At 42.2% G+C, this 24,670-nt stretch overlaps 1 protein-coding gene across 1 annotated transcript; it reads right to left on the bottom strand.

The window, feature by feature from the left end:
• Nucleotides 1-10,851: 10,851 nt before the first annotated feature.
• LOC115775455 (trace amine-associated receptor 13c-like) lies at nt 10,852-16,153 on the bottom strand. Its single transcript, XM_030722991.1, has 5 exons — nt 16,081-16,153; nt 15,765-15,794; nt 15,200-15,641; nt 11,905-12,027; nt 10,852-11,665 (listed from the first exon to the last, which is right to left on the bottom strand). Exons 1-5 carry the CDS (start codon nt 16,151-16,153, stop codon nt 10,852-10,854), a joined length of 1,482 nt encoding a protein of 493 aa, XP_030578851.1.
• Between the last annotated feature and the right edge of the window lie 8,517 nt (nt 16,154-24,670).

Below are 24,670 nucleotides of genomic sequence, written 5' to 3'. Positions count from 1 at the left end.
GAGAAGTGGTCTGTGGTCCCCACCTGGAGAACCACTCCTTTATTGAGTGTGTCTTACTATTGCCAATAATTTCCACCTGTTGTCTATTCCATTTGCACAACAGCATGTGAAATTGATTGTCAATCAGTGTTGTGTTCCTAAGTGGACAGTTTGATTTCACAAGAGAAGTTTGATTTACTTGGAGTATATTGTGTTGTTAAGTGTTCCCTTTATGGTTTTGTGGTGGTATACTGTATATATATATATAGATCTTATATATATATATATATATATATCTATATATATGTATATATATGTATATTGTATATATATATATCTATATATATATATCTATATATATATATGTATATATGTTCTCGGAATATGTGGTTATTACAGGGGATTTTATAGACTTTTCTAGTGTAGTAGCTCCCCTTACTAACCTAGTCAACTGCCTAAGGCCTTTCTTGTGGCTATCTGTATGTCAGACTGCTTTTGAATCCGCTAAGCACTGTTATGCTGATTGCCAGTTCTTATCGCTCCAAATTTAACACTTCCCTTCAACAGGAGTTGGATTTCAGCCAATGGAGGTTTTCAAGAAGACCAACACAGTGTAGGTCACCCTGTCTGCTGCTTCTCTAAAAAGTTAATAAACAACCAACATACAGCACTCAAGAAAGAAGCACTTGCTATGATACTAGTGCTACGGCGTTTCGGATTCGTTGGGTTTAAGCGGAACTGGTTTAGGTTTCACCGATCATAACCTGGTGTTCCTTTCCGAGATGCACAACTCAAGGTTAATGCTCTAGTATCTGCTTTTGCAGGATTTAAACCGATTCACCACAAAAAAAGAGCCATCAATGTGCTTGCACATGTCTTGTCTAGAAGTTGGAATCAAACAGAGTGCTTAATTCTTGTGGATGGGGTTGTTACAGACCACTGACTCTTTTAAAAAGCAGCTGAAGACATTTTTATACAGACAAGCTTTTAATTAACATGTTATATTATATTCTATTGTTATTGTTGTACTTTTATTTTTGTCTTTTGTTGTGAAGCACTTGTGATTTTTTATCTGTGATAAGTGCTATATAATAAATTTTACTTACATTGCAGGTATGCATATGTGTGACATGCTTTCATCTGTGAAGTGCCTGGTTGCAGTTGGTGCGGTGCCCTCCTGCTTGCGGACGATTGGCTCTGGTTGAGAGTCACGCTCTACTTAGGAGGCTAGACAGACAGGCTAGCACTTTGTATTTTAGGTGAAGACCCTACAATAATTACAGAGAAGAAACCCAACAGCCTTCAGAGCTCTTCAAGAAGACCAACATAACACACATAACATTATTGGCCAAATGAGGTGTCAATCAAAATGGGAGTGTTTAGCCTGCCATATAAATGTACTACATACATCCCGCGGACGGGACATGGCCAGTTAAGAGGCTACCTAATTGATGTGCCATCTAGCTTCGTGGATAGATAAAGGTGAGTATCATTGCATAACAATGAAAATTTATGCAATGCTTTCTAATAATACTGCCTAAGGGAGCATGTAGAATGTAAATAAATTGATCCAAACACAGAACCCTGTGGAACTCCATAATTAAGCTTGTGTGTGAAGAAGACTCCCCATTTACTTGAAAATTGGAGTCTATTAGATATAATATGATTAAAACCACTGCAGTGCCATGCCTTTAATACCTATGGCATGCTCTAATCTCTGTAATAAAATGTTATGGTCAACTTATCAAAAGCTGCACTGAGGTCCAACCGGACAAGCACTGCATATAGGTTGTGTGCACTACAGTACATATATGGAAAGCTGTTCAATTTCCAAGATCCTGGCTTGTACACTTTAGTAGATTGCACTCATGTTCACGGTGCCATGGTAACCCTGTCCTCTACACTTACTCAGCTCAAACCCTTTATTCTCTTCACTGTCCATGATCCTCCTTTGCAATCCACCAAACTGACATGTCACTGTTCCCCAAAACCCAAGAAGCCTTGTTTATGAGAACATCAGTGATAACCTGACTTTAACTAGACTTAACTTGTTTATACATGTTATGACAGTAAGTATGTATATTTCTTTTTTGATTACAGTAATGACATGTTTCTACTATGGAGATTTTACGGTCTGCTACCTTCACATTGACAGGTTTTTTTCAGACTTTATTTACAATGTGGTATACATTCATTTACACCAAGGGTATTTTCCTTAAGGATTCATTTTTGAATAAATACATTTCTCTATAGTTCAGTTACATTTTAAAAATGATTCCTTCATGTTTATGAGAGCAAAGACTTTTTTTTTGAGTGTAGCTAACACATTAATGTCACATGAAAACTTCTATCACGGATACTTTTGAGTAATCAATCATTTTGACTGGAACTGTATTGCCACAAAACATCATTATTTGGTTACTGCTTCAACCTGTAGTGAGCAAACAACAAAGAGTTGGGTAAACCTCATAGAGCATGTTGAACAACTGGATTTGACCTGGCAAACCACTTGTTATATTAGTGTTCCCCTAAAGTGGCAAAGGGTCAGAAACAGTAAAAACTGGAGAAAATCTAAAAATCTGCAAGTCAGTTGAAAATGAAACAAAATAAAACAGAAAATGCCATTACAAGCAACACTGTGTGCAGCAGTGTGAATGTCATTTGGGCTGCTTGACAGAAAAAACTTTCACCAAGATCAATATATGTTGCAACACAGTGATTTGAAGGGTAATGTGCAGTGCATGATTGTTTTACTAAGAAACCCAGTGATTATTAATTTTAGTGATTCGTTGTGTTGCCATTGTGTTTTCCTCAGCCAGCCCATCATACTTAATCTCAGCTAATCAGTGTTGACCTTCATTTATTGCATAGTGTTTGTATTTACATGAGTCCATAAATTGTTTTTTTGGATCAAAAATTGCCTAAACTTTGCAAAAAAAAAAAAAAAAATGCTCAACATCAAATGTTGAACACTGAGTCAGGATCTTTACTGACTATTCACACATGTTCATGTTAATAAATCATCCATCCACCATCTTCTTCCGCTCATTCAGGGCCAGGACGCAGGGGGCAGCAGCCTAAGCAGAGAAGCCCAGCCTTGGCCTCTCCCCAGCCACCTCCACCAGCTCATCTGGGGGTACCCCAAGAACGTTCACCAGGCCAGCCGAGAGATATAACCTCTCCAAGCGTGTCCTGGGTCTGCCCCGTGGCATCCTCCAGGTGGGACATGCCCAGAACACCTCACCCAAGATGTGCCCAGGAGGCATCCTAATCAGATGGCCAAGCCACCTCAACTGGCTCCTCTCGATGTGGCAGAGAAGCGGCTCTACTCTGAGCTCCTTCTGAATGGCCGCATGCCTCACCCTATCTGAGGATATGGCCCTATATTAATAAATCATTTACAGAAATCCTTTACATTAAAAAAGTCTAATCAATAATTCATCATCAGGCATGTCTAAATGAAGCCATAATTCAAAGTCAGTTAACACAGTAAAAATCAGCGTCATTCAACATTTCACCCTGGAAATTATCATTAATTAACTATCATCATTTACACATACGTTCTTGATACTGATGAAAGCAATGTTACATTTACAGACTGATGGTGGTTTTGGAACATGTTTCACAGTATTTTTATAGTATATTTGCCTCAGACGTGTCATACTTGAACATCTGCCGAATGACGATAAGTTTAACAGCATTTCTAAACCAGCGGTAAAACAGAGTGTAGATCAGAGGATTTAAACAAGAGTTAAAATAAAAGACAATGATCACAGTAGATATAGCTGGATTATTAACCACATTTTTTTCAAAAAGAGTGTAGCAGTGAAACGGACAAATAGCTTGCCAGAAACACAACTACAAGACCCAAGATTCCTGGCTGCTTTCAGCTCTGATGTGTTTGTTTGATTCAGTGAAGGCTGAAGTGTGACAGCTGTAATATGAGAGTGCATGACACGAGCCTGAGACACAGCCACCACAACACTCTCATACTACAGAACTATGATGACACAACTGCGAACAATAAAAGTTAAAACAAGGTCAATTACCAGCATGTTACTAATGATGCAAACACACACTCTCCATAACAGGATTATACCTGCCTGGTTCAGTCAACACTTCTTTGTATAAAGACTGCAATAAACATAGAAAAAAACCAACACAGACAAACAATGAGTTTGACTCTCCCAACAGTAATTCTGGCGCGGTAATGAAGAGGGTCACAAATAGCCACATAGCGGTCAATTGATATAGAACTATATTCCCTACTGAAGCACAGGTAAGAATGCAATCAGATAAATATATACAGAACACATGATAATCACCAAGGAACCAGCAGGTTGTAGTTCTAATGATTTCTAATGGCATCAACAGGAGACCCACAAGAAAGTCTGAGACAGCCAGAGAGAGAAGGAGGATGTTACTGGGTGTGTGGAGCTGCCTGCAGGGAGACAAGAAAGAAAAAAAAAAGAAGAAAATATTACACATTAATCATGTTAAAATGTCCTTCAGTATAAAGTTAATTGATTAAAGCAGGATTTAGTCCTAGAAAAATGACATTATAGTCATGATTGAAGTAACTTCATTAATTCATCATTAACGTCATATGATATGAATCTAATTTTTACATATCCAAAAGTTAAACTGTACTTTCATATCATCTCAGTCACTTACCTGAAAATAAGAGACCGAGATGATGACCAGCAAGTTGAGAACAACAGTGATCAGAGAGATGAAGGGACAGCACAATGTTCAGGAGCACAGCTTGGACCAGTGAAGTGTCGGCTTCCTGCAGGAACTGTTGAGGATTGTGGAAAACAGAGCTCAGCTTCTTTCTGTATCTCCATCATCAGGCAGCTGCAGCTCCTGCAGCTCTCGATTTTCTCATGAAGCTGATTTATCTCTCCTCCCTCCTAGCAATATCTTTCAGTCTGCAACGGGATAACCCTCCTCTCTCTCGCAACACAACCTATCACACCTTCACTTTTCACACTCACTGTCTCACACACCCTTGGTTAATAGCTTGTCATTAATCTGGGACTATCATGATCCTGAGCCATTTGCCCAGTGTTGTTTTTCCCTGTGAGGTTCTGGTTTTTGTATCTCTGCTGTGTTTTTCATTTTGCTTACAGTTATATTATTAGTTTGTTGTAGTTATTGTATCTCATTTTGGTATCCCTTTGTACTTGTCTTCCCTGCATCTCTGTGTTCCTGTGTCTGTCTTATCCTCATGTCTTGGCCCTTTGTCTTGTGTTTAGTTTCACTTCCCGTCATTTCCCTGTGTGTTGTGTTTAGATTTCCATTGTATCATGTATCCTTATGTTCTCAATAGCTTTAAAGCAGGGGTGGGCAAACTACGGGCCATGGACCACAAAAGATTGGTCTTTTTATTCCGGGCCACTGAAGATTGGTACAGAATTGCCCAAATCAAATCAAATCATATCATAATTATGACTGTTGAAAATTCTGAGCATTGCTACAACAAAACTAACACCAGAGTTTGATGCACTGGCAAAAACAAAAACAACTTGAGTTTAAGTCACTGGGTCAATTTGACCCTGAACAGAACACGTGTCGTGGTAATTTTCTTCCCACAGTCCAAAGACATGTTAGGTTAACTAGTGATTTTAAATTGCCTGTAGGTTTGACTGTGTGAATGAATGTCTCTCTGTGTTAGCCCTTCGACAGGCTGATGACCTGTTACTGAACAGACTTTAATTATTAAATTATTATTATACCAGTGACAGGTAAACAGGTTTTTTTATGAAGGAAGACTCCTGAAACACTTTAATTAAAAAGTAAGGCATTTAATATATTAAAGAATCAGGAAAAATACACATGCATGTGGGGACTCAGAAGAGACAGGCCTCTGTGTGCTCTCTCTCTCTCTCTCTCTCTGAGCCGTGTTCCTGTCTAACCATAACACTTTTGTACTGACAGCCTCCTCTTATCTATACATAAACAATCTCTGGGTGCTACGAGTTGATCTTTGTCACTCAGTCTTGTTCAAGCTGGTTTTTATGACTCATGATTCCTCAGCTGTGCAGTCATGAAGCACATCATCTTCCTGATGTTTTAATTATGCGTCCTTTTGGCCAGTCCTCAAGATAAGATGCATTGAAACAGAGAAGGTAGTCTAGTACATTCTGATCAGTTGCTCTCTGTCTAATGTATTATTTAATTGTTTATTATTTGGTTGATCCACTGCTTATTAATTAATTTACTGGAGTTTACCTTTAAACATTTGTCCTTTATTCACTGAGTAATCCCTAACACCAGCTGTCAAATATGGTGCTGGAAAGCTGATGATTTAAGCTTGTTGCAGCCGCAGGACCTGGGCACCTTGCAGTCACTTAGATGGCCATGAACTCCTAGATTCATATTTGATGCCATCTGTCCAATAGCTAAAGCTTGGACAAAACTGGGTCGTGCAACTAGACAACAATTCCACACCTACAACAGAACTGCTGAAAAAGAAAAGAATCAAGGTGTTGCAATGGCCCAGTGAAAGTTCAGACCTCCACCTGAATGAAGTGCTGTGGCTGGACCCTAAGTGAGCTGTGAAGAAACAAAACTGTGTAGAAAGAGAAGCCTGCAAACTCAGCAACTCTAAAGTCTTAAGAAAGAAAAGTTTTTACAGGACTGTTTTTTTAACAAGTTTACAATAAATGAGTCAGAAATTAAGGAACTTGTTACACATGCTCATATCAGTCACATTACCAAATCATCTCAAAATATGCTTTACATTAAATCTATAATCTTCCATGAATTTTTCTGTCTGTAGTTTTTACAGTAACTCATTTGTCTTTATATAAACTGTGATCTTTAGTGATATGGTTTTCTAGTTATTAATATTTTATGGCAAATCATATAATTTTGTGGCTGATTGTTAAATTGAATCCGGTATTTGCATTTAATGGATTAAAAGGCTTAAACCAATCTCTACTTTTCTTTCAAAGCACTTCCTTTTAAGCTGGAACTCTTGGCGTGAGCCTGTAAAGTCTGTATCATTCATTTAATATTGGTCTGTAAACGTGACATATATGATCAGATGGTGTTTTTGAAACACAAACCTCTCTGCATTGAGGAAGGATGTTTCTTAGAAGTGTCTGACCCTTTCTCTGGAGACAAATGTAGAAAGTGTAAACAATAGCACTGAGTCATACTGGAAACTGCCCAGTGTTCTCCTAGGACATCATCTGTCCTATGAGATAGAAAGGCTGGCTGGGCCTCTGGGGCTGTGTCATTAGTCTTTTCAGTCTACCACACATTTTGCACACAAACACACTCTGAGGTCACCTGGGGGCAATGAATACAGCTGTTGCTCCCCAACATCATGTTGAGCTGAAGAGAACATTTTTCCCAGCATTCCCAGCATTACATTTATTGTGTCATGTCCTGGGCCGTTGGCCCAGCGTTTTGTGTTAGTTTATTTCCTGAGTGTGTCCTCCCAGTAGGTTGATGTCTTGTGTTTCCTAGTGTTGTGATATGTCTGCGTCTCTGTCCTGAGTCTGTGCCTGTTCCCCGTGTTTAGTCAGTATGTTCCTTGGTTTGTCACTTCCTGTTTATTTTGACAGTCTGGTTTTCCTGTGCTTTGTGTTCAGCTTTGCTTCCCCTGTGTAATTAGTTTCATTTGCCTCACCTGTTGTTCCCTGCTGGTTCCTCTTGCACTGATTACCCAGTGTGTATTTAAGCCCTCAGTTTCCATGCGTTCCTTGTCGCGTCGTTGACGTTGTGTGCCCGTGTGTTCCTGTGTTCCCTGTGCCTGCCCTCCATCTCCCTTCCGAGGTTTTTTTTGGTATTTGTGTTCCCCCCTTACCTGAATAAACGCCCTTTTAAGTTATGTTTACCTCTGGAGTCCTGCGTTTTTGCCCTTCCTCGCCCGTTTCCTCCCCGGCCATGACATATTGGTTTCTAGTTCTGTTTGGCTTTTGCATTTCCTTTGGTATTCTTCGCCTCAAGTCCAATAAAAGACTTCCAGTTTGACCCTGGTTACCTCCATTCGTCCTGCTTTTGGGTCCTGATTCCTCCACGTTCTACACAGTCTGCTTCTGCAGTATGGCACACTTTGGCATCAGGAAACACATTTCTGGGGGCTGTAGGTAGAAACAACTTTAGTGAGTGTGTCCAAATTTTTGACTGGTAATGTACTTCATCCCCTTATGATCCCCTTTGCAAATTCTTATCTTCCTACAGCGAAGGTTAAAAAAACCCTCCTGCAAGCAAGATTTCTGGCCAGCAGAGTAGAGTGCTACATCAGTGAGAAGTGCCTCACAGTTTATTACACGGGAAAAAAAAAAGTGCATTAGCCACTTAAAACTGGCCAGGACATTGCACATGGCAAATGCTGTAATTGTAGACTGCAGGAACTGTAACAACTGCAGAGCTCTCAGAACCATGTCAAGGGTCCAGGGCCCCTGGAAGCTACCCTTGAGCCTAATTTTGTAATGTAATGGCCAGCATCAACCCTGTGCATTCAGTGTTGCAAATGAGGAAGGTGTCATGAATCTGACCTGTTGAGAATGTCTTGTTTGATGACATCAGAGCAAATGTGTGGCACACTTTGGCACCAGGAAACAGTTCTGAGGGTTTGTGGGTAGAAACACAGACCATGCTATAAACTGCACCTCAATCTGAAGTTGAGCTTTGTTTAGGGGGATTTAGCTGGCATGAGTGCTGCTTACAGAGAGATTTTCATCAACATCAATATCATGTTGATACAATGATTTAACCATAGGGTCTTTGTTTTTTGTTTTTTTTTGTTGTACAAGGAGTCCTCCTGGGTGTGGTGGACCCATTGCATTTTGAGGCTTTTATACAACATAAACCATTTTTGCTAATATACTCAGCAGATGTTTACTTCATCCCAATTGCAAGTAACATAACACATATGTTAAATTTGTTCCCTTTAACGTTGTTAAATCACATTTATGAAAAGAAGCACCACTCGATTTTGTTAATTTTTTTTTTGTAATTAAGATGAAGCAGCATCACAGGAAATTATTTTGAAAGTTTTCAGAGACAGCGTTGACCGGAAAAGTTCTCTGCCAGTTTTTTCATCCCACAGGGATTTGATGGCCTCTCCTTGGACCTGAAAACATCAGCAAGCATAAGAATCCCAAAGTAAGCATCGAAATTGGTTTCGTCCATAAACTTCTGCTTCTCTCCCAAAACTCTGCTTCATTCTAAATATGTGCAATCCAGGATGATTTTCCTGATAGCGTACGGAATGAAAAGGTCAAAAGGAGACTTTGATGTCTTGTGCATGAGTGACTGCCAAGCGTGTAGGGCTGGTGTCCTGCAGGTTTTAGATGTGTCCCTGATCCAACACACCTGAATCAAATGGCTGAATTACCTCCTCAGTATGCAGTCAAGTTCTCCAGAGTCCTGCTAATGACTTCTATATTTGACTCAGGTGTGTTGAAGCAGAGACGCATCTGAAAGTTGCAGGACACCGGCCCTTAAGACCTGGATTTGAGGATTCCTGGTGTAGGTGCTGGTATTGGCATATTGGCATCCATGCAGGGTTGATTCTTGAGCAGGAAGACCATTCAATTCTGCCACTGACTGGCCTTTAGACTCTTTTGTGCTTTGGAGCTGGCTAATGCTTATCCTCCTTTTCAAACTGAGTGTCAAACTCAGAAATGTGATCCTCATATTCTGAAATTTCTTTCTCTACATTTCTGTAGAAATTACTATAAGGCAGTCTGAACAGTGAATCACTTTGCCATCTTGATCAGTTGTGGTATAGAACCATGCTGGCAGAGCTATTTATATTGTTAGATCCACAAGATTGGTTTCCGCAAGACAGACGGTGAAATGTGTGGGAATGTGGGTGCAGACAGCGCTGGGTGCTCACCCTAAGGGCCCATTCACCGGCTTTATTTGCTACCTCTCTCTCTCTCCCTCTTTTCACACACACACACACACACACACACACACACACACACACACACACACACACACACACACACACACACACACACACACAACCCTGTGTGTAATATAAATGTGAAGGAGTATATATGGGGGGGTTGAAATTCTTTTCTGATTTATGTTCCATACAGAAAATGAACCAAGGCCAATTAATCTTAGTTTGAAAAAATAATTATTTGTATTGTTGTTTTCTTAAGCTAAAAACTAAAAACAGGTCCCAGAGACCCAAAGACCTTATGAGGATTAAATGCATTCATCATCAGGTGCATCTAAATGCAGCCATAATTCAAACTTCGTTTCAGTAACACAGTGAAAATCAACTTCATTTGTGTCATGATCCTGGGTCCATTGACCCAGTGTTTTAGTTTGGAGTTAGATTTGTGTGTGTCTGGGTTTCTGCATTCCTGTTTGTTTTATTTTGTCCTGTTCCCTGTATTTTGTGTTGAGTTTTGCTTCCTGTCTTTTGATTAGTATGAGTCTGTCCACCTGTTCTCTCCAGCTGTTTCCTTTTGTCATTCCCTGTGTATATATTGTCTGCATTTCCCTCAGCTCCCTGTTGCGTCCTCCCTCATAGAGGTGTGGATTTTTGCTCCAGTTTTCCCTGTCAGCTTAAGTTTTGTTAAAGTGCTCCTTGCCTTTGGACGTTCAGCAATAAAGCCTCTCTCTAAAATCAGTGTTGCCTTTGGAGTTCTGCATTTGGGTCCACGTTCCCTGCCACACTGTTCACACATGACAATTAGTTCTTTAACCTGGAAATTGCACTCTGGATAATGACACTAATTAAACTGTCTTAATTTAGACAAAGGTTCAAAAGTCTGTATCTTTTTGTCTCTACATTCTTGATATGTTCTCGTTAAAAACAATTTTACATTTACAGACTGATGATGCATTGATTTACTGATTTAAAATCTTATTGGGGCAGGTTTCACAGTATTTCTACAGTATGTTTGCCTCACTGATGTCATACTTGAATACCTGCAGAGTGATGATAAGTTTAGCAGCATTTCTAAACCAGGGGTAAAACAGAGTGTAGATCAGAGGGTTTAGACATGAATTAAAATAAAAGAACATGAGCACAAGAAATGTAGGTGAAAAACTGACCACACTTTCTTCAACAAGAAAGTAGCAGTAAAACGGACAGTAGCTTGCCAGAAACACAACTACAAGAACCCCAAGAGTCCTGGCTGCTTTCAGCTCAGATCTGTTTGTTTGATTCAGTGAAGGCTGAAGTGTGACAGCTGTAACATGAGAGCGCATGGCACGAGCCTGAGACACAGCCACCACAAACACTCTCATATACAGAACTATGATGACAGTAATTGGAATAATAAAGGCTAAAACAAGGTCAGCCATACCAGCAATATTGTTGATGACAAACACACACTCTCCATAACAGGAATTATACCTGCCTGGTTCAATCAGGATATCTTTCGCATAAAAAATAATGTAGAAAATAGAAAAGAGCCAACACAGACAAACAATGAGTTTGACTCTGCCCACAGTGATTCTGGTGGGGTAATGCAGAGGGTCACAAATAGCCACATAGCGGTCAACTGATATGAGAACTATGTTAACTATTGACGCATAGGTAAGAATGCCGAACAGATACCAATAAACAGAACACATAAGATCACCAAGTACCCAACAGGTTGTGTTTCTAAAGATTTCTAATGGCATCAACAGGAGACCCACAAAAAAGTCTGAGACAGCCAGAGAGAGGAGGAGGATGTTACTGGGTGTGTGGAGCTGCCTGAAAGGGAGACAAGAAAGAAAAGGGAAAAAAAAAAAGCAAATATTACACAATAATCATGTCAAAATCTTATCAGTGAAAGTGTTCCATGATTAAACAATGCTTTACTCTAACGAAATGAATATTATAGTCAACTTCACTTCATTCATTCATCATTAAATTCATTTGACTTAAATCTAAGCTTTCACATATCCAAAAGTTAAACTGTAGTTTCAATTCAGTTCATCTCAGTCTCTTACCTGAAGTAAGAGACTGAGATGATGACCAGCAGATTGAGTACAACAGTGATCAGAGGGATGCATGAAAGCACAATGTTCAGGGGCACAGCTTTGGACCAGTGAAGTGTCGGCTTGCTGCAGGAACTGTTGAGGAGTTGTGGAAAACAGAGCTCAGCTCCTTTCTGTGTCTCCATCATCAGGCAGCTGCAGCTCCTGCAGCTCTGATCAGAACTTTTTCTCATAAAGCTGATTTATCTCCTCCCTCCCAGCAACCTCTTTAAGTCTGCAACATAACCCTCCTCTCTCTCTCTTGCTCTCTCTCTCTCTCTCTCAACACAACCTCTCTCACTTTTCACACTAACCGTCTCACACAAAGTTTATTAATCTGGGACTCTTGATGCTGATTATTGTTAGATTAGTGTCATGGTCTTGGGTCTTGGTCCTAGAGCTTTCATTTTTTGGACTTTTTAAATTTCTGTTTATTTCATATTCTCTGTTTGGTTCTTGGTTTGTTTTTTGGCTACATGTTCATCTCAATGTATTTTCATTCATATACTGTATTGAGTCTCAGGTATTAGTTTCAGTTTTTGCTTATATTAGGTTTTATTAATGCCCCGTCATACCCAAACAACCACACTGATATTCTGTCTCTCATACTATTTGACATCGTATGAAGCTATAGCATAATATCAATAGCATCATCCCAAGTTTTGGTGAGCACCATAATTCAGTTCAATTAAATTAAATTTAACAACAATTAAAAAGAAACCCAGCAATCAAAATGACCACCCTATGAGCAGCACTTGGCGACAGTGGGAAGAAAAAACTCCCTTTTAATAGGACGAAACCTCCAGCAGAACCAGGCTCAGGGAGGGGCAGTCATCTGCTGCGACTGGGTGGGGATGAGGGGAGAGAGACAGGATAAAAGACATGCTGTGGAAGAGAGCCAGAGATTAATAGTAGTTAATGTTTCAATGCGAAGTGGGGTATAAACAGAGAAAATGAGAGTAATGGAAAAAATACTCAGTGCATCATAGGAACCTGCCCCGCAGCCTAGGTCTATTGCAATGTAACTATGGGAGAGTTGGGGCCACCTGATCCAGCCCTAACTATAATAGATCATTTCTTCTTCACCACATACTTGACATCTTCGAAGGACTGCTCCAACTGTCCTCTCAGAATTTTCAGCTTTGTGATTCTCAAGTGCATTCAACACCATTCAGCCTGCTCTTCTGGGTGATAAGTTGACAGCGATGCAGGTAGATGTCCCCCTTGTGTCCTGGATTGTTGACTACCTGACTGGCAGACCACAGTATGTACGGCTGCAGCACTGTGTGTCTGACAGAGTAGTTAGCAACACTGGAGCCCCACAAGGGACTGTCCTCTCTCCCTTCCTCTTTACTCTCTACACCACAGACTTCAGCTACTGCTCAGAGACCTGCCATCTTCAAAAGTTTTCTGATGACTCTGCAATAGTTGGATGTATCAGCAGGGGTGATGAGGATGAGTACAGGAGGACAGTGAAGGACTTTGTCACATGGTGCAAGCGGAACCATCTAGAGCTCAACGTGACAAAGACAAAGGAACTGGTGGTGGACTTGAGGAAAGACAAGGCACCGGTGGCCCCTATGTCCATCGGAGGGGTCAGTGTGGACACCGTTGAGGACTACAAATATCTGGGAGTACACATTGACAACAAAGTGGACTGGGCTAAGAACACTGATGCCCTTTACAGGAAGGGCCAAAGTCGCCTCTATTTTCTGAGACGCCTGAGGTCCTTCAACATCTGCCGGACTATGCTCAGGATCTTCTATGAGTCTGTTGTGGCGAGTGCCATCCTCTATGCTGTTGCATGCTGGGGCAGCAGACTGAGGGCAGCAGACGCCAACAGACTCAATAAACTGATCCACAAAGCCAGTGATGTGGTGGGAGTGGAGCTGGATTCGCTTATGGCAGTGTCGGAGAGGAGGATGCTGTCTAAGCTGCAGGCCATTATGAACAATGGCTCCCACCCACTCTACAACACAGTGATGGGACACAGGAGCACATTCAGTGCAAGACTCATCCCACCAAAATGCACCACAGAGCGCCACAGGAGGTCATTTCTACCTGTGGCCATCAGACTCTATAACTCCTCCCTTAATAGGTGACATTGTGGTTCATCAGTGTCATTCACTTATCAGTATTCAATTGTACATAAAATTGTTTAAATTTCCATATACATTGTACATACACTATATACATTGTACATTGTACATACACTTATACATTGTACAAAAAAGGACTGTGCATATATATATAATGACACCTATTTAAAAATTTTTGCACTCACAATTTTCATATGTGTATAGATCTACATCTATGTAGATAGATGTGTATATAGTCAAAATATCTCTTTAGTCTTTATACTTTTATGCCTTTAGTGTATGTTATTGTGTTTTAGGTTTACTCGTTTAAATGAAACGGTTGCAGCTGTAACAGTAGTAATTTCCCTTTGGAATCAATAAAGTATTCTGACTGACTGACTGACTGACTGACTGACTTTTCTGCACAAACAGTCCTCATGAAGCTGAGAACCATTTTCCTTCTTTTTTCTACACTGCTGAGGAAAGCCTCCTTTAGTGATACTCCAGTGAGCTCTTGGAAGTGGACTGTTGCACCAATTTCCTTGAACTAAAAAGGCCACTACTCCATCAGAAAATGGACATAAAAAAAAAACAAAAAGAAAATGGACATCCGTCCTGTTGTTTATAGCTTTGTATTGGGAGTAGCAGGTGCACGTCATTAGAGTTTTTATCTCTTCTGGCCTAAAATTTGTCTCTTCACTGAGCATCTTCATTTTGTCTTTTTTCTCCTCTTGGCTTTTCAGTGTCTCACTCACTGGCATGAATTTTATGCACCACTTTCTGTAGCCATGTGTGTCTTGAAAAGCTGCTTCTTTCTTTTTTAGGTAGGATTTAATTTGTGTTCCACTCATCTGTGAGAGAAAGGGGGACAGTTTGTTGAGCAGTGGAGGAGAGCTTAAGACTGTTTAAAGCAATGACCGATACTGGTTGATCGAGGAGAACCGTGGGGACATTTAGCTGCTACTTGAGAGTCTAACAGATTTTGCTCAGCACCAGTGTCTAACAATGCTAACAAATGTAGATCCGAATGGGCGAAACTAAGGGTGGCCTTAAGCTGCGTGCAGGGGGATGTATTCATGGACTGCACACCACTCGCCAACATCCCCATGACTATTGGCGGGTGCTGTCTTTTGGCCAAACAGGACAGGCTGCCAAAAAAATGACCCAGCGAGCCACAATAAATACAGAACCTGCGTTGACGTTCCTCTGGGGTTAATTTGGCCCGACCCAGCTGCATGGGTTCCCCAGCTGGTTCCTCCAGGAGGAGTGGCATCCCCTCCACAGCGGAACTGGAGGTGGTAGCACAGGGCGAGTGAGACAGGGAAACCCGGGAGCGTGGTGGTCGTGTTTTGTTGCCGCGTTCACGAGCACGTTCCCACAAGTGGTTGTCTATTCTCATCGCGAGTGCGATTAGATCCTCTAAAGGGGTGGGCTCATCGCGAGTAGCCAATTCATCCTTAATGGGACTGGCCAAGGCTTGGTAAAATGCTCCCTTGAGGGGTTTTGTGTCACACCCGGACTCAGCGGCCAAAACGCAGAAGTCAATGGAAAACTCCGCCACAGACTTATCTCCCTGGCAGAGCGCAAAAAGCCGACGAGCAATCTCATCCTCCCTAAGAGGATGATCGAAAACTGCCTTAAAGGCACTGATGAAGTTATCAAACAAAACAGATTCAATAGGATTAGTAGAGAGATAAGCACGCACCCATGTTAAAGCGCGGTCACGCAACAAAATAACAAGATGCAAAATCTTACCGTAGTCATTGGCAAACTGCCCCGGAGCGCCTTTAAACAGAAGAGAACATTGCAAGAGGAAATCTTGGCAGCGACCTAACTCCCCCGAGAAAGGCTCAAGCTTGGGGGAAGAGAAGTCATGAATCGTCTCCGCCGCTCCTGCTACTGAAGACGCGGGAGGTGGGGGTGGAGCAGCTCCGACGGCTAAAGGGGCTTCAGGTGTGAGAGAAAGCTTTGCCAGGATGTTTTGTAGAGATGCATCTAATTGCTGTAGGTGACGAGAGACTTGCCCGGTCTGTTGTACCAAAGGCCTGATCATGTTCGTCTACGATCGTACCCTGGCCCGTGATCGCTGTGCGGAGAACTGTTACATCTGCTGGGTCTACAGTTTGGCCAGACTGTTCTGTCATGGTGGCCGGCAGAAAACGGACCCAGATGCAGAGGCAACAGTGAACAGAAAACAGAGTATTTAATACAAAATAATGGTGACAGGGAAAACAGGGGTGAGTGAGGACTTTCTGGCAAGTACGGAGAATTCGAAACTCAGGTTTAACAGTCAGGTCGGGGATGAGGCTGGCGAGTGAGCTGGGACGAGGTGGTCCGAGGGGCAGGCAGACAGAGTCAGATGAAGGCAGGAGGTGCAGGTCCGAGTGGATGGGTTCCGGTGTGGTGGTGGCAAGAATCGCCGCTCACAGGTAGGGAGAAAGGAATCCAGAGCAGGGAAGCGAGGGCTGGTACACCAGGGAGGATAGCTAAACGGGAGGAAGGCAAGGCTGGTAAGTACATGTATGAATATTCAGTAAACGAACCTTAACTAGTTTTTACTTTGTGTAGTCGGATTACTACCACGAAGAGCAGAGCAACAATCTGGCGGTGAGTCAGCGTCTCAGCCCCTCCTATATACTCCTGACCTTGATGAGCAATTGGAAACAGCTGCCTGCCCCAACGGACCACCTGGAAGACAGAAAACACTCCCAAGTACACGGCCCGCCCCGACCCATGACATCTAATGACAATGTTTTGGGGTTACGTAAAACACCAATACGGTGCTATGACATAGTAATGGCAATGGGAGCATTATAATTTACTATTAGAAATATTTAGACAACCCTATAGCTGTGTTGCATCTCAATTCACCTAACCATTGTGTTTTTTTATTATTTGTGTGATAAGAATTCACCTTGGCACTTATACAAAATTTAAGTTAGCTATACATCCAGAGACTTTTAGTATAGTTGTTTACCTTTTATTTATTTTATTGCTCATTTTGTAAATGTTAACTTTTTAAATGCTAAAATGAAATGCTTACATTTCAAGAATATTTTACACTAAAATCTACATCCCCACTTTTGGTTTATTGTTTCAAGAGCAATAATTAACATTTCCCCAGAGCAAACAGAAATGTAATACGCAGTTTCTCCATGTTTGTTTTTCGACAGGTACAACACTGTATTGTTTGGCGGGACTGATGGTTATTCTCACAAGGTAAGAAGCTACTGACAAAGTTGTCAGAAATCAAGAAGTGATTAATTTCAACATCATCTCTACTCTTTTTTTGTATTAAATTAAATAGCTCGATCCTTATAAACTAGTTTTGGGCCACTTTGGTTTATTTTCCATAGGTAATGAGCTGCAAAGAATAATCGCTCAAACACAACATTGGCCTTCTTTTCTCATGCTGTGGAAGAATTTGGGTATCCACTCAGGTAACAGGCTTTTTGCGATCAGTATTTATTTAAAGGAAAACTAAGCAAGAAAATTATGAGTCATTATTTGATATAATTTGTACATTTCAGGAAGTGGTTAAAAGAGCCCATATCAAACAAAAACTGTATATTTCTGCAAGCAGTAATACCATGAACAATTTTAGGGTGCGAGCTGATCATGGTGGAGAGAATGTCGGAGTGGCACGTCTGATGTTGACTGTGCGGGGTCCTGAAAATAGAAGCTTTTCTGCTGGCAAACATGTGCACAACCAAAGGTTTGTGAACCCTGCAAACATATGCCAACTATGTTAATCATGAATCAGAACTTCACATATATTCAAGAGAAATACTGTTATTTTTTTCTTCATCATATTTATACGAATATATCTATCTATCTATACTATCTATCTATCTATCTATCTATCTATCTATCTATCTATCTATCTATCTATCTATCTATCTATCTATCTATCTATCTATCTATGTGTGTGTGTGGTAAATATGGCATTTTACCAATATAAATCTTTATAAATATATATGTTATTTATATGAGAGAGAAAGAAAGGGAAAAGTGTTTGTCCCCTTCCTGATTTCCTACTATTTTTTGTATGCTTGTTGCTCTTTTGTATTTAAGAACATCAAAACACTTTAAATAGTAATTCTGCCACATTGGAGGATTTTCCAGCATGAACAGCCTTTTGACGTTTATGCCACAGCATCTCCATAGGATTAAGGTCTGGACTAAATATTTCTCCTGTCCACAAAAGCAAATGTTGGGACAGAGTCCTTTTTCCACATATGTAGAAATTAAAATAACTAGGCTTTTTGTGTTCTTTTGACAGGAATACAAAAGAACTATCTATCCAGTGACTTTTACTCAAAAGCAGACCTTTGTGCAATACAGAAAGTGTCTTCAAAATGTGACCTCAATCAATACTTCCAAGATGGCGCCGCGAATGGATGCCCTGGTACTTCGGTGCGCTCTGTTTTGTTTGTTTTTGTGCGTTATTTCTGTGTCTGGACACTCTTCTGGGTATTCTTACACCAGAGAAGAGCTTTTCAACATTAGGTCCACAACACCTTCGGATTTATTTCCTGTTTTTGTCGCATCTGCGGCGGATTTATTACACACTCTGGCCCAGAAAGTGAGACGCCGAAAGAGAGGGAAGCGCGCTGGCGTCCTTGTGCGGCTAAGGAGACGTGGATTACGCACAGCCTTACCTGGGATTTTCCTCTCCAACGTGCGTTCACTTAGGAACAAAATGGACGAACTGACACTGATGAGGAGCATGAATAGAGACTTTTCCATATCCTGTGTGTTATGCTTCACGGAGTCATGGCTGTGTGAGGAGATACCGGACTGCGCGCTCCAGTTGGAGGGATTTCATCTCCTCCGCGCAGACCGGCAAGCTGCGCTTTCCGGCAAGGCTACAGGTGGAGGAGTCTGCTTCTACATAAACAGTGGCTGGTGTACGGATGTGACAGTGATTGCTAAGCACTGCTCTCCCTCACTGGAATATCTTTTCATTCACTGTAAACCGTTCTACTCTCCGCGGGAGTTCGCTTCATTCATACTGGCTGCTGTTTACATCCCGCCGGACGCGGACGTGCACGAGGCCCAGTGCGCGCTCACAGAGCAGATTCTGTGCATGGAGCGGACATACCCGGACTCTCTTATCATCGTACTTGGGGACTTTAATAAAGCCAGCCTGAGACAGGAACTTCCCAAATATAAACAATATATCACATGTCCGACCAGAGAGGAGAAGACACTAGACCACTGCTACAGCACGATAAGCGGGGCTTATCACGCAGTGCCCCGCGCTGCACTCGGACTCTCTGACCACGACATGATCCACCTGATTCCCGCGTACAGACAGAGGCTGAAGCTCTCAAAACCTGTGGTGAGGACAACAAAGCAGTGGACCCGTGAGGCTGTGGAGGAGCTCCGCACATGCTTCGAAACTACAGACTGGGACTCAATGAGGGCTGCCTGTGACAGTCTGGATGACTACACGGACACTGTAACCTCGTATATCCACTTCTGCGAGGACAGCATTGTGCCATCAGGCACCAGGGTGAGTTATAACAGTGACAAACCCTGGTTTACTCCCAAACTGAAGCAGCTGTGGATAGAGAAGAGGGAGGCTTTTAAAAGTGGGGACAAAGACTGCTACAAAGAGGCCAAGTACAGGTTTAGCAAGGAAGTGGCCACTGCTAGATCACATCACTCTGAGAATATACAGCAGCAGATCTCAGAGAACGACGCGGCCTCTGTATGGAAAAGCTTTAGGCAGATTACCAACTACAAGCCTAAAACCCCCCACTCCACAGACGACCTACAAACTGCAAATAGACTGAACGAGTTCTATTGTCGTTTTGATGGTCAGTTCAGCAGCCTTCACACCTCCACCAGTCCCAACTACAATACAGCCAACAGAAATATTCACCCCCCAACCTCCCCCACTCCCCACACCTCAGAGAAGCCCACATCATCAAGGACTCCCACCCCAGAGTCCCCCTCCTCCCCCACCCCCACAGTCTTTTGTATTCAGGAGGACCAGGTGCTAAAGCAGTTCAGGAGTGTCAAAGCTCGCAAAGCTCCAGGTCCAGATGGTGTCTCACCTGCCACACTGAGACACTGTGCTAACGAGCTTGCCCCATTGTTCACGAACATCTTCAACTCCTCACTGGAGGCTTGCCACGTGCCTGTCTGCTTTAAAACCGCTACCATTGTTCCTGTCCCCAAGAAGCCAAGGATCACTGGACTAAATGACTACAGACCTGTGGCACTGACTTCTGTGGTCATGAAGTCATTTGAGCGTCTGGTGCTGTCCCACCTCAAGTCCCTCACAGCCCCCCTTCTGGACCCCCTGCAGTTTGCCTACAGAGCCAACAGGTCTGTGGACGACGCCATCAACCTGACTCTGCACTTCATCCTACAGCATCTGGACTCCCAGGGAACCTACGCCAGGATCCTGTTTGTGGACTTCAGCTCTGCCTTCAACACCATCATCCCTGATCTCCTCCAAGACAAGCTGTCCCAGATGAACGTGCCAGATCCCATCTGCAGGTGGATCATTGACTTCCTGATGAACAGGAAGCAGCACGTGAGGCTGGGGAAGAATGTCTCGGACTCCCGGACCATCAGCACTGGCACTCCTCAGGGCTGTGTCCTCTCTCCTCTGCTCTTCTCCCTGTATACCAACTGCTGCACCTCTGACCACCAGTCTGTCAAGCTTATTAAGTTTGCAGACGACATGACTCTCATCGGACTCATCTCAGACGGGGACGAGTCGGCCTACAGGATGGAGGTCAAACGTCTGGTGTCCTGGTGCAGCCATAATAACCTAGTACTGAACGCCCAGAAGACAGTGGAGATTATAGTGGACTTTAGGAAGCACACAGCCCCTCTACCCTCCATCATCCTGACTGACACCCCCCTCACCACAGTGGCCTCTTTTCGCTTCCTGGGAACTACCATCACCCAGGACCTCAAGTGGGAGCCCACCATCACCTCTGTCATCAAAAAGGCCCAGCAGAGGATGTACTTCCTGCGGCAGTTGAAGAAATTCAACTTGCCAGCAGGACCATGGTGCAGTTCTATACTGCCATCATTGAGTCCATCCTTACCTCCTCCATCACTGTGTGGTACGCTGGAGCCACCACTAGGGACAAACAGAGACTACAGCGCGTTGTGCACTCTGCTGAGAAGGTGATTGGCTGTAACCTCCCATCTCTCCAGGACCTGTACACCTCCAGGACACTGGGGCGTGCAGGTCGGATCACAGCCGACCACTCTCACCCTGGGCACAGACTTTTTGACCCTCTCCCCTCAGGCAGGAGGCTACGGTCCATACGGACCAGAACCTCCCGCCATAAGAACAGTTTCTTCCCCTCTGCTGTTGGACTCATGAACAATTACCCTAAGACTGTTACCACCACCCTCCACAAACGCTGATGACCCTATGTCTATGCACCTGTCTGATTGCACTGATGTACATATTAGTGGAATATAGTCTACATTCTTTTATCTTTAATTAGTCTCTGCACTGTATATTTTGTAATTTTGTAATATTGTGCTATAGTTATAGCTCTAATATCTCTGTATATTTGCAATTTGTATACTTGTATATTGTCTTATAGTTTTTATACTTATTTGTTTTTTTTTGTTTTTTTTCTGTAAGCACGAAGTACCGCAGCAATTTCCTAATGCTGTGAACCTGTTCACCCATATGGCAATAAAAACCTTCTGATTCTGATTCTGATTCTGATTTTATTGCTAAGAATTGACTAACTTTTTTTTTCAAAGGGATACCTAGAAAATTAGAAAAAATTCATTTAATAAGGAAAAGCCCCATTTAACTAAAGTATCTACAACAAATGTGACTACTTGCTCAACTACATTATTGAATGTCTAGCTTACTGTTGATTAAGTTTAAGCCCTCAAGTCCTCTGTGGTTGACCATTTTGGCCCATGTGACAAAAAGTTTGAACACCCCTGTATTGAAGTGATGTTTGGATTGAGAACAGGAAAGTCATGTTTTTAAGGCAGGGGTATTCAACTCCAGGCCTCGAGGGCCGGTGTCCTGCAGGTTTTAGATGTGTCTCTGATCCAACACACCTGAATGAAATGGTTGAATTACCTCCTCAGTATTCAGTCAAGTTCCCCAGAGTCCTGCTAATGACTTCTATATTTGACTCAGGTGTGTTTGCCTTGGTCCAGTTCACTGCACTATTTCGAGCTTGAGTTCCTGGCTTGGAACCTCCCAGCCAACCAAAATCTCATGAGCTGGCATAAATTGTCAGAAGAAGCTAGGAGTACAGATACAGACATCTGGTGTTTTATAATGTATGTTCAATTTCCTGTAGAACTGAGTCATTCATAAAGTCAACTTTGAAATCATATATTACTTTATCTGAAACCTTTTTCGATCTACACAACATGTATGTTGGAATTTTGCTCTGTAAAAATATGAACCATCTGAATACCTGTTGCCATGTAGTGATTAACCTGTATAGTGGAGAAACATTGTCCAAATTTCCATGCAGACATTTTACCTTCTTCAACAAACTGACAGAATAACCCTGCCACCTGCAAAGTTTCTGATTCCAAGTCATCGCTGTTGCTGTTGGTGCCAAATGATTGACTGCAGGACCATCTGTAATGGTAGAAATTAAATAACAGTAGGTTTTTTTTAGACTAAAATCACATTATTAGATACATCTTTGTAATGTTTAAACAGACTGTGCATCCACCTGGGGTGTGATTGCCACTTTCCTTTCTCTGGGGAAGAGGGGTGGAACAACCTCAGGTCTAGAGGTGATCAGTGGCCAGATACCTATTTCTTTAAGTCCCCTTTTCAGGTGCTTTACTTGCACACTGTCTCGACTGATGGCCTGTAAATTTTAAACTTCATTAATTTAATAAAATTTCACATTGAAATATTTATTTCTCATGCACACTAGGACATTAGTTATTGAAGGTAACTAACATGATAAATTGATAAGTTATAGACAAATAATAAAAAAATATAAAAACCTACGTATAAAAAACTGAAAGTACAGTGCGCAAAAGTATTCAGCCCCCCTGAGTTAATACTTTGTGGAACCACCTTTTGCTGCAATTACAGCTGCAAGTCTTTTAGGGTATGTCTCCACCAGCTTTGCACATCTAGTGACTGAAATTTTTGCCCAGTCTTCTTTGCAAAACAGCTCAAGCTCAGTCAGATTAGATGGAGAGCATTTGTGAACAGCAGTTTTCAGATCTTGACACTTTTACGGCTGCGTGCCGTGTTGTGTTGGTATGCGTGGGATCACAGTCTCTCTCTCTCTCTCCCCAGCCCGGGCCAAACGCAAGGTGTGTCCACTTCCGATTAAGGACACCTGGTATAAAGAGGTGGATGTGAGACGTGGAAAGGGAGAGAGGAAAAAGCGTGGCGAGGGCCAGGTGCAGCGGACAAGTGCTCGTGTGAGGGTTGCGTTACTCTCGGTGGGAGGGTGGCTTATCTGTTGGCTGACAACAGACGTGGTCCGGGGATCCGGAGAAACAGGTTTTCATTGAGTGTGGTGTCCGTTTAGCGCTATTCTCGCTTTTAGCCTTTTACCCGGACAGGTAGCATCTCCTGTTTGGAGAGTGTTGGGCTGGTTTTAGCTGTGTGGTGTTTTCCTCTTTTTAAAGCGTATGTTGCTCCCTTGTCCCCTAGACGTAACATATGGTTTGTGGGACGTAACAAGTGGGGGCTTGTCCGGGAGAGGTCCCGGGTTCAAATCTCGGATGAGCCCCCACTTGTTACATTCCCCCTAAAAAAAAAAAAGTCTAGGAGGTTTGGGAAAAGTAACAAAAAGTGACCGGGTTGACAAAAGGAGACGAGCAAAATTGGTAAAACAAAAGATTTTTATTAAGATTATAACAAAAGAGACAGCTTACTGTTGATTAAGTTTAAGCCCTCAAGTCCTCTGTGGTTGACCATTTTGGCCCATGTGACAAAAAGTTTGAACACCCCTGTATTGAAGTGATGTTTGGATTGAGAACAGGAAAGTCATGTTTTTAAGGCAGGGGTATTCAACTCCAGGCCTCGAGGGCCGGTGTCCTGCAGGTTTCAGATGTGTCTCTGATCCAACACACCTGAATGAAATGGTTGAATTACCTCCTCAGTATGCAGTCAAGTTCCCCAGAGTCCTGCTAATGACTTCTATATTTGACTTGGTGTGTTGAAGCAGAGACACATCTAAAACCTGCAGGACACCGGCCCTCGAGGCCTGGAGTTGAATACCCCTGTTTTAAGGGGATGGGGGTGAATTACTTTTACCACTCAGGGCCATGTATGTTTGGATTTTCTCCTCCCTTATGAATAAACACCTGCATTTAAAAATAGCATTTTTACTTGTGTTGTCTTTGATCAATCTTTAAACTGGCTTGATGTTCAGAATCACTGATGCATGGCAAAAATGCCAAAAAAAAAAAAGGAAGGGAACAAACACCACCAAAATTTTATCACACCTGTGTGTGTGTGTGTGTGTGTGTGTGTGTGGTGTGTGTGTGTGTGTGTGTGTGTGTGTGTAAAAATCATTTGATATGGTTTCACACAGGATAGAGAGGCTCTGGCGTGATCTGTGGATGGGGTCACGTGTTTTCTACAATGTTCTACACCAGGGGCATTCAATATATATATATATATATAATATTATATAACTTATATATATATATATATATATATA

The sequence above is a fragment of the Archocentrus centrarchus genome, unplaced genomic scaffold (genome assembly GCF_007364275.1).
Source record: "Archocentrus centrarchus isolate MPI-CPG fArcCen1 unplaced genomic scaffold, fArcCen1 scaffold_139_ctg1, whole genome shotgun sequence".
NCBI lineage: Eukaryota > Metazoa > Chordata > Actinopteri > Cichliformes > Cichlidae > Archocentrus > Archocentrus centrarchus.
The sequence above is the reverse complement of the archived record's forward strand: the minus strand, read 5'-3'. Positions and strand labels throughout refer to the sequence as shown.

What these genes read in the sequence shown, in the direction of transcription:
- LOC115775455 (XM_030722991.1), bottom strand. Translation starts at nt 16,153, where the DNA reads ATGACAGAACAGTCTGGCCAAACTGTAGACCCAGCAGATGTAACAGTT. An exon ending in GCAGTTTGCCAATGACTACG is followed by an intron (nt 15,642 to 15,764) that starts GTAAGATTTTGC and finishes CCTTTAAGGCAG; the next exon opens with TTTTCGATCATCCTCTTAGG. An exon ending in CCAGAGGAACGTCAACGCAG is followed by an intron (nt 12,028 to 15,199) that starts GTTCTGTATTTA and finishes ACTCCTCAACAG; the next exon opens with TTCCTGCAGCAAGCCGACAC.